Below are 13,593 nucleotides of genomic sequence, written 5' to 3'. Positions count from 1 at the left end.
CATTGGGCAGTTAAGTTGTCACACAGAATTCTATGAAATAGCACTTTTTTTTTTTTTAATTTGAGACAGAGTCTCACTGTGTTGCCCAGGCTGGAGTGCAGTGGCACGACCTTAGCTCCAAGGCACAACTTCCACCTCCCGGGTTTGTGCGATTCTCCTGCCTTAGCCTCCCCAGTAGCTGGTATTACAGGCGCCCCCCCTCCTCCACCACACCTGGCTAATTTTTGTATTTTTAGTAGAGGTGGGGTTTTGCCATGTTGGTCAAGCTGGCCTCAAGCTCCTGACCTCAGGTGATCTGCCCGCCTTGGCATCCTAAAGTGCTGGGATTACAGGCATGAGCCAATGCACCCAGCCAGCACTTTTTCTTAATAATCTCCCTAAAGCATCTGGAAGTAGATCCAGAAGTGAAAGAGGGCTCACTCTTTCCCCATCCCTCTCAGGTGAATAAAATGATGCCCAACTAAGCCAACCAGCCAGTTCCAAGCTTTATAATCTAGATGGCCTTCAGCTACACTTTAACCTATGTTCAAAAATACATTTTGGCCAAATTTATAATGCATACTCATCATTTCTCTGTGAATTATTTCATCAAATATAAATATGATTTTTCTAGTTGGTACTCACTATCGTACAATTAGTTTACAGAAATTCTTTGTTGAAATCACAAATTACAAAACAAATAAAGCAAAATTGGAATCGCCTAACTTCTATTTAAATCATCTATTTCTAAAACTACCTACAAGATGCTTTCCTAGCATAAACATAACTTAACTATTAAGCTGAAGGATGGGGAATGGGGAGAGGGAAGCTAAAGGACTCTCCCCAAAGCATTTATAGAAAGTTTCCTCCATCTACAACATCCCTAAAAAGTTTTTAAAGAGGCCTTAAAATGAATAGATAGTTGAAAATGAAATGCAAAGTCAAATCAAAATGAATGTCAATGTTGCTCAGTTAGCAACAGCCTAGCAGCTCACCAGCTGTCAACGTTAATCATAGCTCAGTCGTTGACTCACTGAGTGACCTATAGAAGTACAGTTAACCTCACTGATTTTGTATGCCAGCAACAAAATAGCATCACAAACTCCTCGAAGGCCTGATGTGAGTTATAACTCAAAGATATTGCCATGGCCCCACTTTGGGGGCTAAGTGTTAAATAAAAACCAAAATTATAAGGAAGATGATAGGATGCTCTTCAGAGAACATTTCCAGCTCTGTCTGCATAATTTTAGTGCTTTGATGAAACATGTCTCTGAAAAAACAGTTAACCATATAGAGTAGTTAAGAATAGTTTCAACTGGCCTTATCTAAAATACAGATTATTCAGAATCCTCATCAAGCTTTAGATATCAGACACATTCCCACAAATTTAGTTATATTTCTAAGAGAAAAACAGTTCTTCCAGGAATCCATGCAAAGGGTTCTAAATAAGAGAGGCAAATGAATGATACAGTCTTTGGCATAACCCTAACAATAAAATTCTCATCGAAAGAAATATAGCTCATTTGTCCACCAGATTAGAAACTAAATTCAAGACACATATGTAATGGCTAAATGCTTAACAAAACTTTTTCTCTTCTTCCAGAGAACACTCCCATATAGTGGAGTAGAAATGATCCAGTAGGGTGAGACCCCTATAGCATGGCAGACCCACTAGAATAAAGAGACATAGGTTCCTGGGTAATTGCAGGATTAGGTTCCCCACCTATCCACACTGAACTGTAATGTGAGCAACAAATAAACGTCTATTATGATAAGCCAGTGAGCTTTGAGGATTGGTTATTATACCAATTAGCTTACTTCAATTAATACACAAGTTTGACATGTGCTTAGTTTTACAACCCAAGATTTACAACTTGCCTACATTGCATACAGTCCATACACAATAGAGAATGGACTATGAATGGATGAGGCATCATCATTTACAAAAATAAAAATTAGGAAATAAATCCATACAGACAACATCTCAGAAGGACAAATCATCAAATGCAAGCCCTAGAAAGCCATGGTGCAGAGACATTTCTACCTTCACATTTGACATAACGCTGATGGCTCTTTAAGCAAAACAGGTAGCTTATGACTCAACCATGAGTTCCTTCTTCCACCATCAGAAATGGCCATTTTAGTTGATTTTAACATTTAGGTGGGAACTACAGTGTTAGATATCCTATGCAGAATGTATTCACAACAGCCAAGATATGGAAACAACCTAAACAGATGGATGAATAAAGAAATGTACTATATACATAAAATGGTATATTATTCAGCCTTAAAGAAGAAGAAGGAAGTCCTGACATTGCTGACAACATGGATAGCCCTGGAGGACATTATGCTAAGTGAAATAAGCCAGACACTGAAAGACAAATACTGTATGATCTCACTTATACATGAGAGTTAAAATAGTCGAACTCATAGAAGCAGAGAGTAAAATAGTGGTAAGCAGAGGGTGGGCGAGCGGATGTTGAACAAGGGGTACAGAGTTTCAGTTATGCTCAAGGAAAGAATTGGGTTTTGTTTTTGTTTGTTTATTTGTTTGTTTTGAGATGCAGTCTCACTGTGTTGCCCAGGCTGGAGTGCAGTGGTGCGATCTCGGCTCACTACAACCTCCACCTCCGAGGTTCAAGCAATTCTCCTGTCTCAGCCTCCTGAGTAGCTGGGATTATAGGCGTCCACCACCATGCCCGGCTAATTTTTGTATTTTTAGTAGAGATGGGGCTTTGCCATGTTGGCCAAGCTGGTCTCGAACTTCTGACTTCAGGTGATCCGCCTGCCTCAGCCTCCCAAAGTGCTGGGATTACAGGCATGAGCCACCTCAACTGGCCATCAAGGAAAGAATTTTTAAAAAGCAACATTATTCTGCCATCAACAGGTACAGGAAAAAAAACAAAGACTATTTAGGAACATTCGTTTTTATAGCATTTCCTAAGGTTTTTTTAAAGAGAAAGATTGGGACTGGGCTCACGCCTGTAATCCCGGCTCTTTGGGAGGCCGAGGCGGGCGGATCACCCTAGGTCAGGCGTTCAAGACCAGCCTGGCCAACATGGCGAAACCCCATCTCTACTAAAAAATACAAAAATTAGCCGGCCGTGGTGGCGGGCAACTGTAATCCCAGCTAGTTGGGGGGCTGAGGCAAGAAGAATTGCTTGAACCCGGGAGGCAGAGGTTGCAGTGAGCCGAGATCCCGCCACTGCACTCCAGCCTGGGTGACACAGTGAGACACTGTCTCAAAAAAAAAGTCGGGGAGGGGAGTGGAAAGATTGCTTACAAACCTGTGCAAAATGCCTCTGCAGATAGAATATTGTTTACTTTGGGAGAACAAGAAAGTCTAGTAGCCTGAATTGACTTACAAAGTTAAAAGCAATCTGGTAAAAAAAAAAAAAAAAAAGCAAGCAAGCAAATGTATCATGTGATAGTTTCAGCTACAGCTACATCAATGTTCAGGAAGAGTTACACTGATTTCAAGCCCACAGATCCTCCTTAGTTCAAGAACCTGAAGAATGTTTCTAATTGAGGTTAAATGATCGAAAATGTTAAGGGTGTTCAAAAGATAAACACATTGTTATATTCAAACAAAGAAACTGCTGAAAAGCAATGCTAAGGTGGAATGTTTGTAATTTAAATTGTTTCTTTATTTTCTTTTTTTCCTGCAGATGCCACAAGATTAAATTGTTTCCCAACTGACATCATATCTTAGATACTATGCTTATGATTTTGATTTCTCTTCAACAAATACTCATTTGAACTTCAAGTTTCTCTACCCTCTACCAGTTTATCTGTTTAGTCATCAATATAAGCAAAAGTGTGCCAACCAAAAGTTCAGCTATTTTTTTTAAACTCTGATGTTATATCTTTCTTATTATGCCTGACAAGGCTAGGTCTACTTCAAATGTTCATATCCTACCTCAGGGGAAGGGAAAGAAGTAAAGCAGATACTGAAGACCTGCTATGTGCCAGGTACTGTGATCACTGATTTGTATGTATTGACTTAGTGCTTGGCAGAGAAAAAAGCCTGTGAGTAAAGTTACATTATCTTTACTTTATGAAGAAATTGGAATTCTGAAATTTTTTATAACCTACACACGCTACAACAGGTTCACCAAAACCCAGCCACATTCACATAACAGACATAATCAGGAAGCTAAATGTTGCTTTATTTGGGGTCTATTCGAATAAATCCTAAAGTAGATCTTATTTTGACTAGAGTTGATCATTCTTTTTTGTTATTTTTGTTTTTTGTTTTTTTTGTTTTTCGCTTCTTGTCCAATCTTATCTTTTGCTACTGCCTTTAAAACTTTTGAGTCATTGGTACTACTAATCAAAAAGCACTACTTCGTTAGAGCTCTTACAAATAAGGTATGGAGAGGGAGACATTGCAATTACAAGTTAAAACAATGTTCTCAAAATTCCTGCTGATTTTAATCATCCATGCATCACTTTGCCTCTCATTAGCATAAATATTTTTCCTCCTGGGTTTTGCTGACACTAACAAAGGTAGTATAGGCTTACCTGTATTTCAACTCACCTAACACATCACTGTTATCAGGGTTTTTTTTTTCATATTCCCTTAATTAACACATATAACAGAGTGAACTGTAGTATTTCCTAAGCCACTCACAAGCATAGAGAATTGATGTCTCTTACAAAGTGAGAGGCTATTTTGCAAATCATGAAGATCCTGTCATCAACACCTATTATAATATCAACATGCTCGAACATCACTGACTTTGGGAAAGAAGAAATTAGTTTAATTGCATTCCATTTCAAGCTACAATGATATATGAAAATTCAGATTTATCCCCCCCAAAAAAAGTTAGAGCTTTTTTCCCTAATATTGCCTGTTTTTAAAGAATGTTTCGCCACAGAATTCCAATAAATGGCACTGATATTAATTTATCAAAGGAACTATATTCTTGTAACTTTTTAGCAACATATCAGTTATATAAATCAAGTATGCCATAATTCATATAAGCCTACATAGAAAAAAAGAAAGAAACAGTGGGAAATTCAAGGAACTTATTATAACAGTTAGAGAGGTTAAGTCAACAATTGGTGTTGATATTCTTGCTCATCCTCAGATACGGAAGCAAGGAGAAAGGAAAACAGAAGAGTGTTGGTACACCTGTCTTTGAGCCATTCTTCTATAACCTAAAATGAAGGATATATACCATTTGCTACTAATCCCAAAAGTTTTAACAAAGTATCCGTGAATGCAAGGTCTCTAGTGACAAGAGCAACTTGCTTGCTGACTACAACCGCACTTTATATTCATATCCCTTGGGAATCTCATAAGAGGTAACACTTTTTGAAAGCTTCCTATGTTCCAGGAACTCTCCCAGGCTTCACTGCTTTTTAATAAACCTGTGCAGGAAGTACCACTGTTATCCCTATTTTATAGAAGGGAGAAAATGAGGCTGAGAGAATTTAAGAAAATCACCTATAGTCACTCAGCTATAAAGATACAGAACTAGCTGTTCACAATAGCCAAGATATGGAATCAACCTAAATGTCCATCAACAGATGACTGGATAAAGAAAATGTGGTATATGTATACATGATGGAATACTATTCAGTTATTAAAAAGAATGAAATAGGCCGGGCACAATGACTCACGTCTGTGATCCCCAGCACTTTGGGAGGCCGAGGTGGGTGAACTTGAGCTCAGGAGTTCAAGACCAGCCTGAGCAACATGGCAAGACCCCATCTCTATTTAAAAAAAAAAAAAGAAAAAGAATGAAATCCTGTCATTTGCAACAACACAGATGAGCCTGGAGGACATTATGTTAAGTGAAATAAGTCAGGCACAGAAAGATAAATACTTCATGTTCTGACTCATATCTAGGAGCTAAAATAAATTGAGCTCATAGAAATAGAGAGTAGAACTGTTGGTATTAAAAGCTGGAAAGGGGAGGGAAGGGGGAAGACAGGGAGAGGTTGGTTAATACACACAAAGTTACAGCTAGATGGAATAAGTTCTAGGGCTCTGTAACACTATATGCTGAATATGGTTAACAATAATTTAGTGTATATTTTCAAAAAGCTAGAAGAGAGGATTTTTAATGTTCACAACACAAAGAAATGACCAATGTTTGAGGTAATGGATATGCTAATTACACTGATTTGATCGTTACATGTTGTATACATGCACAGAAATATCATTCTGCATTCCATAAATATGTACAATTATGACATGTCAAACAAAAATAAAGGGATAAATATGTAAATAAATAACGGTAAGGAAACATACCTCAAAAAAGAAAAGTACAGCTAGGTGTTAGATGCAGGCAGTCTGCAGAGACTGCTCTAAAGATAACGCTCTTGGCCTTTTTGTTCCGTTGCTTATGAATGGCACACCAATCAATGAGAATTTCTTACTTCTCTGATTCTAAGAAGATAATTCCTCCCATTAAAAAGAGACCTTGGGAGGAATGATCTTCTTAGAATCAGGGTGCTTGTAATTCCAGCTACTTGGGAGGCTGAGGCAGGAGAATCGCTTGAACCCAGGAGGCGGAGGTTGCAATGAGCTGAGATCATGCCCCTGGCACTCCAGCCTGGGCAACAAGAGTGAAACTCCATCTCAGGAAAAAAAAAAAAAAGAGAGAGAGAGATCTTGATTTTCATATTCTGAAGCCCACTCCTTGCCTATTTATGGTGCAGGGGGGTAAAAAATTTTCACATCCGGGCTTTGAGAAAGCTCTCAGTGGTTCTCAAGTTTTACCTCAGCTCACAAAGCCACCACACCTTCAGACCAGGTCATGGAAGGAACAAACCTAGAATGTGTTATGTGAGAAAGACCACTCTTCTGACCCGAATAGATTTTTGTCATATCAACCACATCACTGAGGTTAAAGAAAAGCCTACATCATCACATCAGTTTTTCCAGTTAGGACCTAGAAGGTATGAAATAAATGTTAACTTAAAAAAAAAAGTGTTAAACAGTGCCGTTGGGCTATAATGAAAAGAAAAAAGACTAGGGTAGCCCTGTGTGAAATCCCTGTACTCCTTCCCACTCTATTCTTGTTTCATTCTCCCTGGCCACTCCCATCCCAACCTTCCCATCTTCCTGAGGACTCCTCATGGAGCCCTGACTTTAATGCTCTCTACTGCTGTTGCTCAAAAAGGTTTACTTGTTCTAAAAGTATCCTATGACCCCTTTTCCTAATTTAAATTTCCCTCTTCATCTACTCCATTCTCCCACCAGCCTGGAATTAGAAAAAGGAGACTCCTCTATGAAGTGCTACTTCCTTTCACTAGACCTTAGACTGGATAAGATGACCTCCAAGTTTCATCCAATTAAAAGTGTATTATTAAACCAACCTATACTAAATAGTGAATCACAATCAACTTGATCTAAAAAATCTCCACACCACCACAGAGTGTCTGCTTGCTCCATTCCCAGTGGGGCTGGTTTCTTTGAGTTGTAAAATGCTTATATCGCAGTACTAAGACTCTTGTTCCTTGGCATACAGCTGGTCTGGGGAGAAGAAAACTCAAGCTCCCTTTGTGGAAACTGTCACCTGCTTACGGGTGGAAAATAAAGAAAAGGGGACAAGAAAATGAAGAGGAAGCCACTCTAAGACCACGCTAAAAGCCCTCAGATGCTTAACTGAGGAAGGCCTGGAATGTGGATGTTATCTGTGGCCACAAACCTTCCCTGCAGGTGGACACAAGTAAAAGAAGTCAGCCAACCTTCATCTCCTTTCCTCATCAACTTCCTTGGTTGGAATTGAAGATTTAGGCTGCCCAGCTCCAAAATAATAATAATAATAATTGTCCTCTCCTTAGGCTATAACAACCCTCACATTCCTCTATCTCTTCTAAATCTGACCTGTTTCTCTTAGAAAATAAAAATAATAAACCTCTAGAGTTCACTTGGCTCAACAGTGAGCACTATTCATCATTGATAAACCTAAGTAATAGCATTGTTAATATGCTTGTATGAAGAAAAACCATACTATGAAGTAGAGTGAGACAAAAGCATTATTGCTACCACCTCTAACCCCTAACCTGCTCCCAGAAACACCAGTCTCCATGGAGACCTCTATTATCCCACCTACAATGGCTCTAATTCAGGCAACTGCATTAAAGGTAAGTGAAACCACATCTTATTCAATTTCAATCTGTCTTATGTTTAATTAATTTTTAAAGAATATACAATTGTTTTCTTTACATATATAAGGTAATTTAACTATAGAATTGACTCAAAGGTTTTCAGGAGCTGACCTGGCACCTAAACACTCATAGTACTATCTTATCACCAAACACGTTTTAACAATGTACCAACTTTTATATTCAATCCATTTGTATTTAGAATATAGCCCCTGCTTTTATTTCAGGGAAGAAGCTTTGTCCTGGGAGTACCAAATGGCACAAGCCAGGGGCCAGGAAGACAGAGCATGCAAGAACACAGCAAAATGTGCCAGAACCAAAGTCAATAGGTGGCTCTCTAGGACATCAGGAACTTGGGGTTTCAAAACTAACTTATTCTTAATAAACGGCAGTTTATCAGTTGGAATCTTCTTAGGAAACTAGAAAAAATACAAAAATACAGTAGGTAAATATACCTGTAACAAGCCAATACTTTAAGCATCACTATGCAGAAAAGTGGAGCATACCTAGTCACATTTAAGGCCCCAGCTTCTACAAACAAAAGTGTAGCCAATTAACGTATCTCAAAGGGCAGATTTTTTTTGACTATTGAAGTCAGGAAAATTCCCCCGCCTTAGAATGGCTCTGATTGGCAGATATTTTCTGAGAGAGGACAGCTGAGTTAATGGAGGCCTGTGGTCATTTTATGTCAATGTCTGGAATAGGTTGTTTCCTCTTCTCATTCCTGCTTTTATTTATTATTATTATTATTTTTTTTTTTTGCCAGTCCCTATGGCTACATTGCACCTGCTACCCACCAAATACATGCTAATGGCAGTATCTTAAAGGGACAGAAATCACCAGAAAAGAAATGCACATAGTTGGATTTCTTATGCACCTCATTGATTGCATATGCCTGTAGTAATCTTTTTCAACAGAACTTGTCAGGTTAAAATTATAAATGACTTCAAGCTGCTGCTATCCATTTCATTTGGCTATTAGGGTGGTCAGGATGTCTAACTCAGGAAAGATAAAATGACAAAATGTCCCAGGAATCAATAGGTCTTTATTTTGCCTTGATTTTACTGAATAAAATCCACCTAAAACTTGACTGCTTGAGGCCAGAGTCTCTTCTGTTTATTCTATTCTTTAAGATCAATTATTAGAGAGAAATCAAACCCAAAAAATGGATAAAACAGTGTTACCTAGGTACAAATTTAAGCTATAAACTCTGAAGTAGAACATGCTTACTGTGGTTAAAAGATATAAACCACATATAAATTTAGCAACAACTTATCATATTAGATATCGTGACCTTTGGCATCGGCATTTTTCAGTATCATTTCAGATAGCACCAGTAAAGATGGCAGAAGTAATCTAATCCCTTAATGCCCATGTCCCAAACAGAAGTGCACTTCCGAAATAGCCTCAGCGGAAGCCACATCTTTTCACACTTGCTTTTAAGGAACCAAGGCAATCTTTTAAAAGAAATAGTACATCAAGCATGATCAATGGATGAGGAAGAATTTCAATACCAAGTCAGTGAATTAATAATACCATTGTACGTATCAAAACTCCACTATGAACCCAATCAATATGTATGATTGTGTGCCAATTAAAAAAATAAAAACTGCAACATACATGCATTGAGAGTGATGTCCTCACAGTTCAGAATGCAGAAAAAGACTAACACTAATCAAAAGACTATTGCTAATCAAAAGACTTTCGATATCACCCATCTTTAGCAAGAATCACATAAAAATTGGCTTGTTGGGTTTTTTAATGATAGGCCAGCATACTAATTCTTCCTAATATGTGTTTTTATTTATGCATTTTATTGATTGATTGAGACAGGGTCTCACTTTGTCACCCAGGCTGAAGTACAGTGGCATGATCTCAGCTCACTACAGCCTCCACCTTCCAGGTTCAAGCAGTCCTCCCACCTCAGCCTCCAGAGTAGCTGGGACTACAGGTGTACACCATCACGCCCGGCTAATTTTTGTATTTTTTTGTAGAGACAGGGTTTCACCATATTGTCCAGGCTGGTCTCAAACTTCTGGGCTCAAGGGATCTGCCTGCCCTGGCCTCCCAAAGTGCTGGGATTACAGGTTTGAGTCAGTGAACCTGGCCATAATATGTGTTTTTAAAGTGATCCTCATTCAGGATATGGGATTGCAAGCAATGCATCTGGCTCCACCACCTTGTAGCACAAAGAAACAGAAACAAGAAGTATAAGACAAACCATGGCTTAAAGGCAGCCATAAAAATGTGAAAAATGAATCCCTCAGTTACAAATTGTTTGCCAAATTCCTTCACCTTCATCTTTGAGAAAGAAATGCACTACACAGCTAGTATCACAAAATGTCCTAATGACATGGGACGGTGGAACAAGAGACTGATACTAACTACTACGGTGGTTGCCAGCATTTCAAGCCTGAAAAGAACAAAGCCATTCAGCAAAATTATTTCCTGGCATCTGTTTGAATTATGGGAAGTCACAGTTGTAAGGTAAAGAAAAAAAAAAAAAGAAAAGAAACTGAACACTTTATAATATTTGGAAACTTCTTACCAATCTCATTTTCCTGGCTTTCCTTCATTTAAATTTTTACCTAACACAAAGTAATACTTCATAAGTAACTAAACCTTGAAGAAATAAAACCAGGATTCAGTTGGGCCTTTTCTTTTCCATTTCCTTTCTCAGCTGCCTGCCTTCTAATAAGACAAACTTTTGGCAGGAACATAGAAGGTATCCAGACATTTCGATGAATTAGACAAGGAAAGTCTAAATGAAGAAATCCTGGCACTCATAAATGAAGCAGTCTTTTAAAAACCAAAGAGCCAAAACACAGGCTAAATAATGCTTCCTGAAAAGGAAATTCACTTTTTAAAAAAGGAGATACACACAGTTCTCCAGGATCATTAAGGCACTGTTCTAAATTAGTATCTTTCAGATCAAACTGAGAAACTTCACAAGTAATTTCTAAACAAAACCGTTAGTGCACACATTCCCCGTAGACAGCTCTTTAGCAGATTTAAGTTGCATACTGTAATCAACACAAGTACAGTTACTTACTTGTTTCCTTCTGTAATGAGCAAACTGAGAAAGTCCTAAAACAGTTGCAAGAGCACCTCCTCCAACAAGAATCGTCCCTTTCACTGCCTTTTGAAATGCCATTTCTTAGCCTACAAAGAAAAATAAGAAACAAAAAGAAGTTAATTGGGATAGTTATCGCATAACCATCCCAATAATAAGACACTGTGTAGATTATGAAACCATGTTAAACTAGAAAACATAAAATAAGGAAATTACTAACAAACCAATGTGTATACTGCAACTCAAAATAAATAGCCAAAAAATTCTAGACAAGGGAATTGATCACATAAAAGTTACTTTCTGGTTTGACAGGAATTAAAGAAAGAAAAGCAAATTAAGAGACAACTGAGGATATTTAAACAGTATAAAGTCAAAAGAACTGTGAAAAGAAATGTCATTGGGTATTTAACAAAATTGCATGCTATACTTGTAAATTTGTTCAACACCTAATCCTCTCCTCAAGGAGAACCAGCAGAAAGAAGTCTTGGGTCACTCAACAAGACAATAAACATCAGCTTGCTTCAGGTTCTTTGGCAAGTGTTTAATTCAAATTGTGGTAAGACTCCCTTCCCAAGTTTTTCCCTTTCTAATGAAGTTTTCACTACAGCCAAAAGCCAGCAGTGTTATATTTCTATTATTGAAAGAGTCGGCTGGGCGTGGTGGCTCACACTTGTAATCCCAGCACTTTGGGAGGCCGTGGTGGTGGATGCCTGTGATCCCAGCTACTCGGGAGGCTGAGGCAGGAGAATCGCCTGAACCCAGGAGGCAGAGGTTGCAGTGAGCTGAGATCATGCCACTGCACTCCAACCTGGGTGACAGAGCTAGACTCCGTCTCAAAAAAAAAAAGAGTATACTTTACAGATAAGAAGTCAGAGGTATTATGCCTTAAGGCTTTCACAAACTGACCAATTTAACCTGCTGTAATTCCTTTCATTAGGGGAACTTAACAGAAAAAGTTTTCTTCTAGCCAGAGTTGCATGACACCAAAATTTTAAGAGAAAACCCTCCAGATCAAGCACTCACTGTATATTTGTGCTCTCTGTATTTATATTTTTTTCTTTCTCTCTTTTTGTAGAGACCGAGTCTGGCTCTGTCACCCAGGCCAGAGTGCAGTGGCTCAATCATAGCAAACTATAAAATCAAACTCCTGGGCAAGTGATTCTCCCAAGTAGCTGATACTACCAAGTGCGTGCCGCCATGCATGGCTATTTTTTTTCTTTCTTTCTTCTTTTTTTTTTTTTCTGTAGAGACAAGGTCTTGCTATGTTGCCCAATCTGGACTCAAGCAATCTCCTACCTTGGCTTCCCAAAGTGCTAGGATTACAAACATGAGCCACCCCACACTCGGCTCCACTGAATATTTCTCAAGTTCTGCATTGTCTTAGCTCTTAACTTTCTTTCCTCTCACTTGTTTTCCACTACTGGACTGATAATGGAATTTTCTAAAGTTTTGATGAGGACTTAAAAATTATTCTTTAACTCTTTCAGAAACTAAGAAGATTGCATAAAAATGAAAATTCCATCAAAAATCCTTTTGTCCGCTTTTACTGTTAAACGTAAAAAGATAATCCTGTGTGATCAACTAAAAAAAAATTCTAGAGTTGAGTAATTTGACCTGCCTAAGACTTTACATTCACAAAAGCAGGAAAACAGGGAAGCCACTACCCTATTTCCTTGTAGGGGTGGAGCACTGGCCTGTCTGGACAACACATGTTACATTCTACTGATAGCTCACAACTCAAGAAAACAATTTATTATGAAGGTAGTTTTAACTTAGGATACTAAAAAAACAGTATCTCAACATAAATTATGATACAGTTAAATATTTGGGTCCATACTGAATAAACTGTATCTATTATCATACTATCCTAAATAAAGAATTGCAATATAGTTGATAACTATGATTCTATAGAAAACTCATTTTAGGATACTATAAATTATATACTGATATGTGGTGGCATTTTTAAAATTTTTTTCTTCTGATCTCATTCTTCCTGACAAACTCCTAAATTCTAAACTTTATCTTTTTAATTAAGATTCTTCCCAGGATTAGAGCCCAGGAGTTTGAGCTTGCAGTGAGCTGCAATTGTGCCACTGCACTCCAGCCTGGGAGACAGAACAAGACCCTGTCTCTAAAAAAAATTTTAATGATTCTTACTAGGAAAATATTTCACAAGCATATGTACTCTGCTGCTGGAGGTCTCTTCTTTACTGTCCCTTTGCTATATCAACCATCTTCTCTTTCCCAAATTATGCAGGATAGTTGGTGTATGCTGGCTAGGGGCCACCATTCATCATTCAGTCAACCCTAGGCAAAACCTTATATCCTAGGTTGCTGGGATATAAAAACCCTAACTTAGCAGGTACCCATTTGTCATAGCTCATTATCACCAATCAATGTACTGTTGTAAACGTTCA

The 13,593-nt window shown here is 38.2% G+C and overlaps 1 protein-coding gene across 1 annotated transcript in view; it reads right to left on the bottom strand.

Annotated features, from left to right (window-relative positions):
• The window catches only part of GPD2 (glycerol-3-phosphate dehydrogenase 2), a 109,541-nt gene extending 98,276 nt beyond the window's left edge, over positions 1-11,265 (bottom strand). Inside the window, exon 1 of the mRNA XM_019022684.4 lies at positions 11,156-11,265. Within this exon, the coding sequence (XP_018878229.1) occupies positions 11,156-11,257 (102 nt within the window). The 5' untranslated portion in view covers positions 11,258-11,265. The remainder of the gene's footprint in view (positions 1-11,155) is intronic.
• Positions 11,266-13,593: the final 2,328 nt, after the last annotated feature.

The sequence above is a fragment of the Gorilla gorilla genome, chromosome 11, assembly GCF_029281585.2.
Source record: "Gorilla gorilla gorilla isolate KB3781 chromosome 11, NHGRI_mGorGor1-v2.1_pri, whole genome shotgun sequence".
In the NCBI taxonomy this organism is placed as follows: Eukaryota; Metazoa; Chordata; class Mammalia; order Primates; family Hominidae; genus Gorilla; species Gorilla gorilla.
Note: the sequence above shows the minus strand (reverse complement) of the source record. Positions and strands in the feature narration are given on the sequence as shown.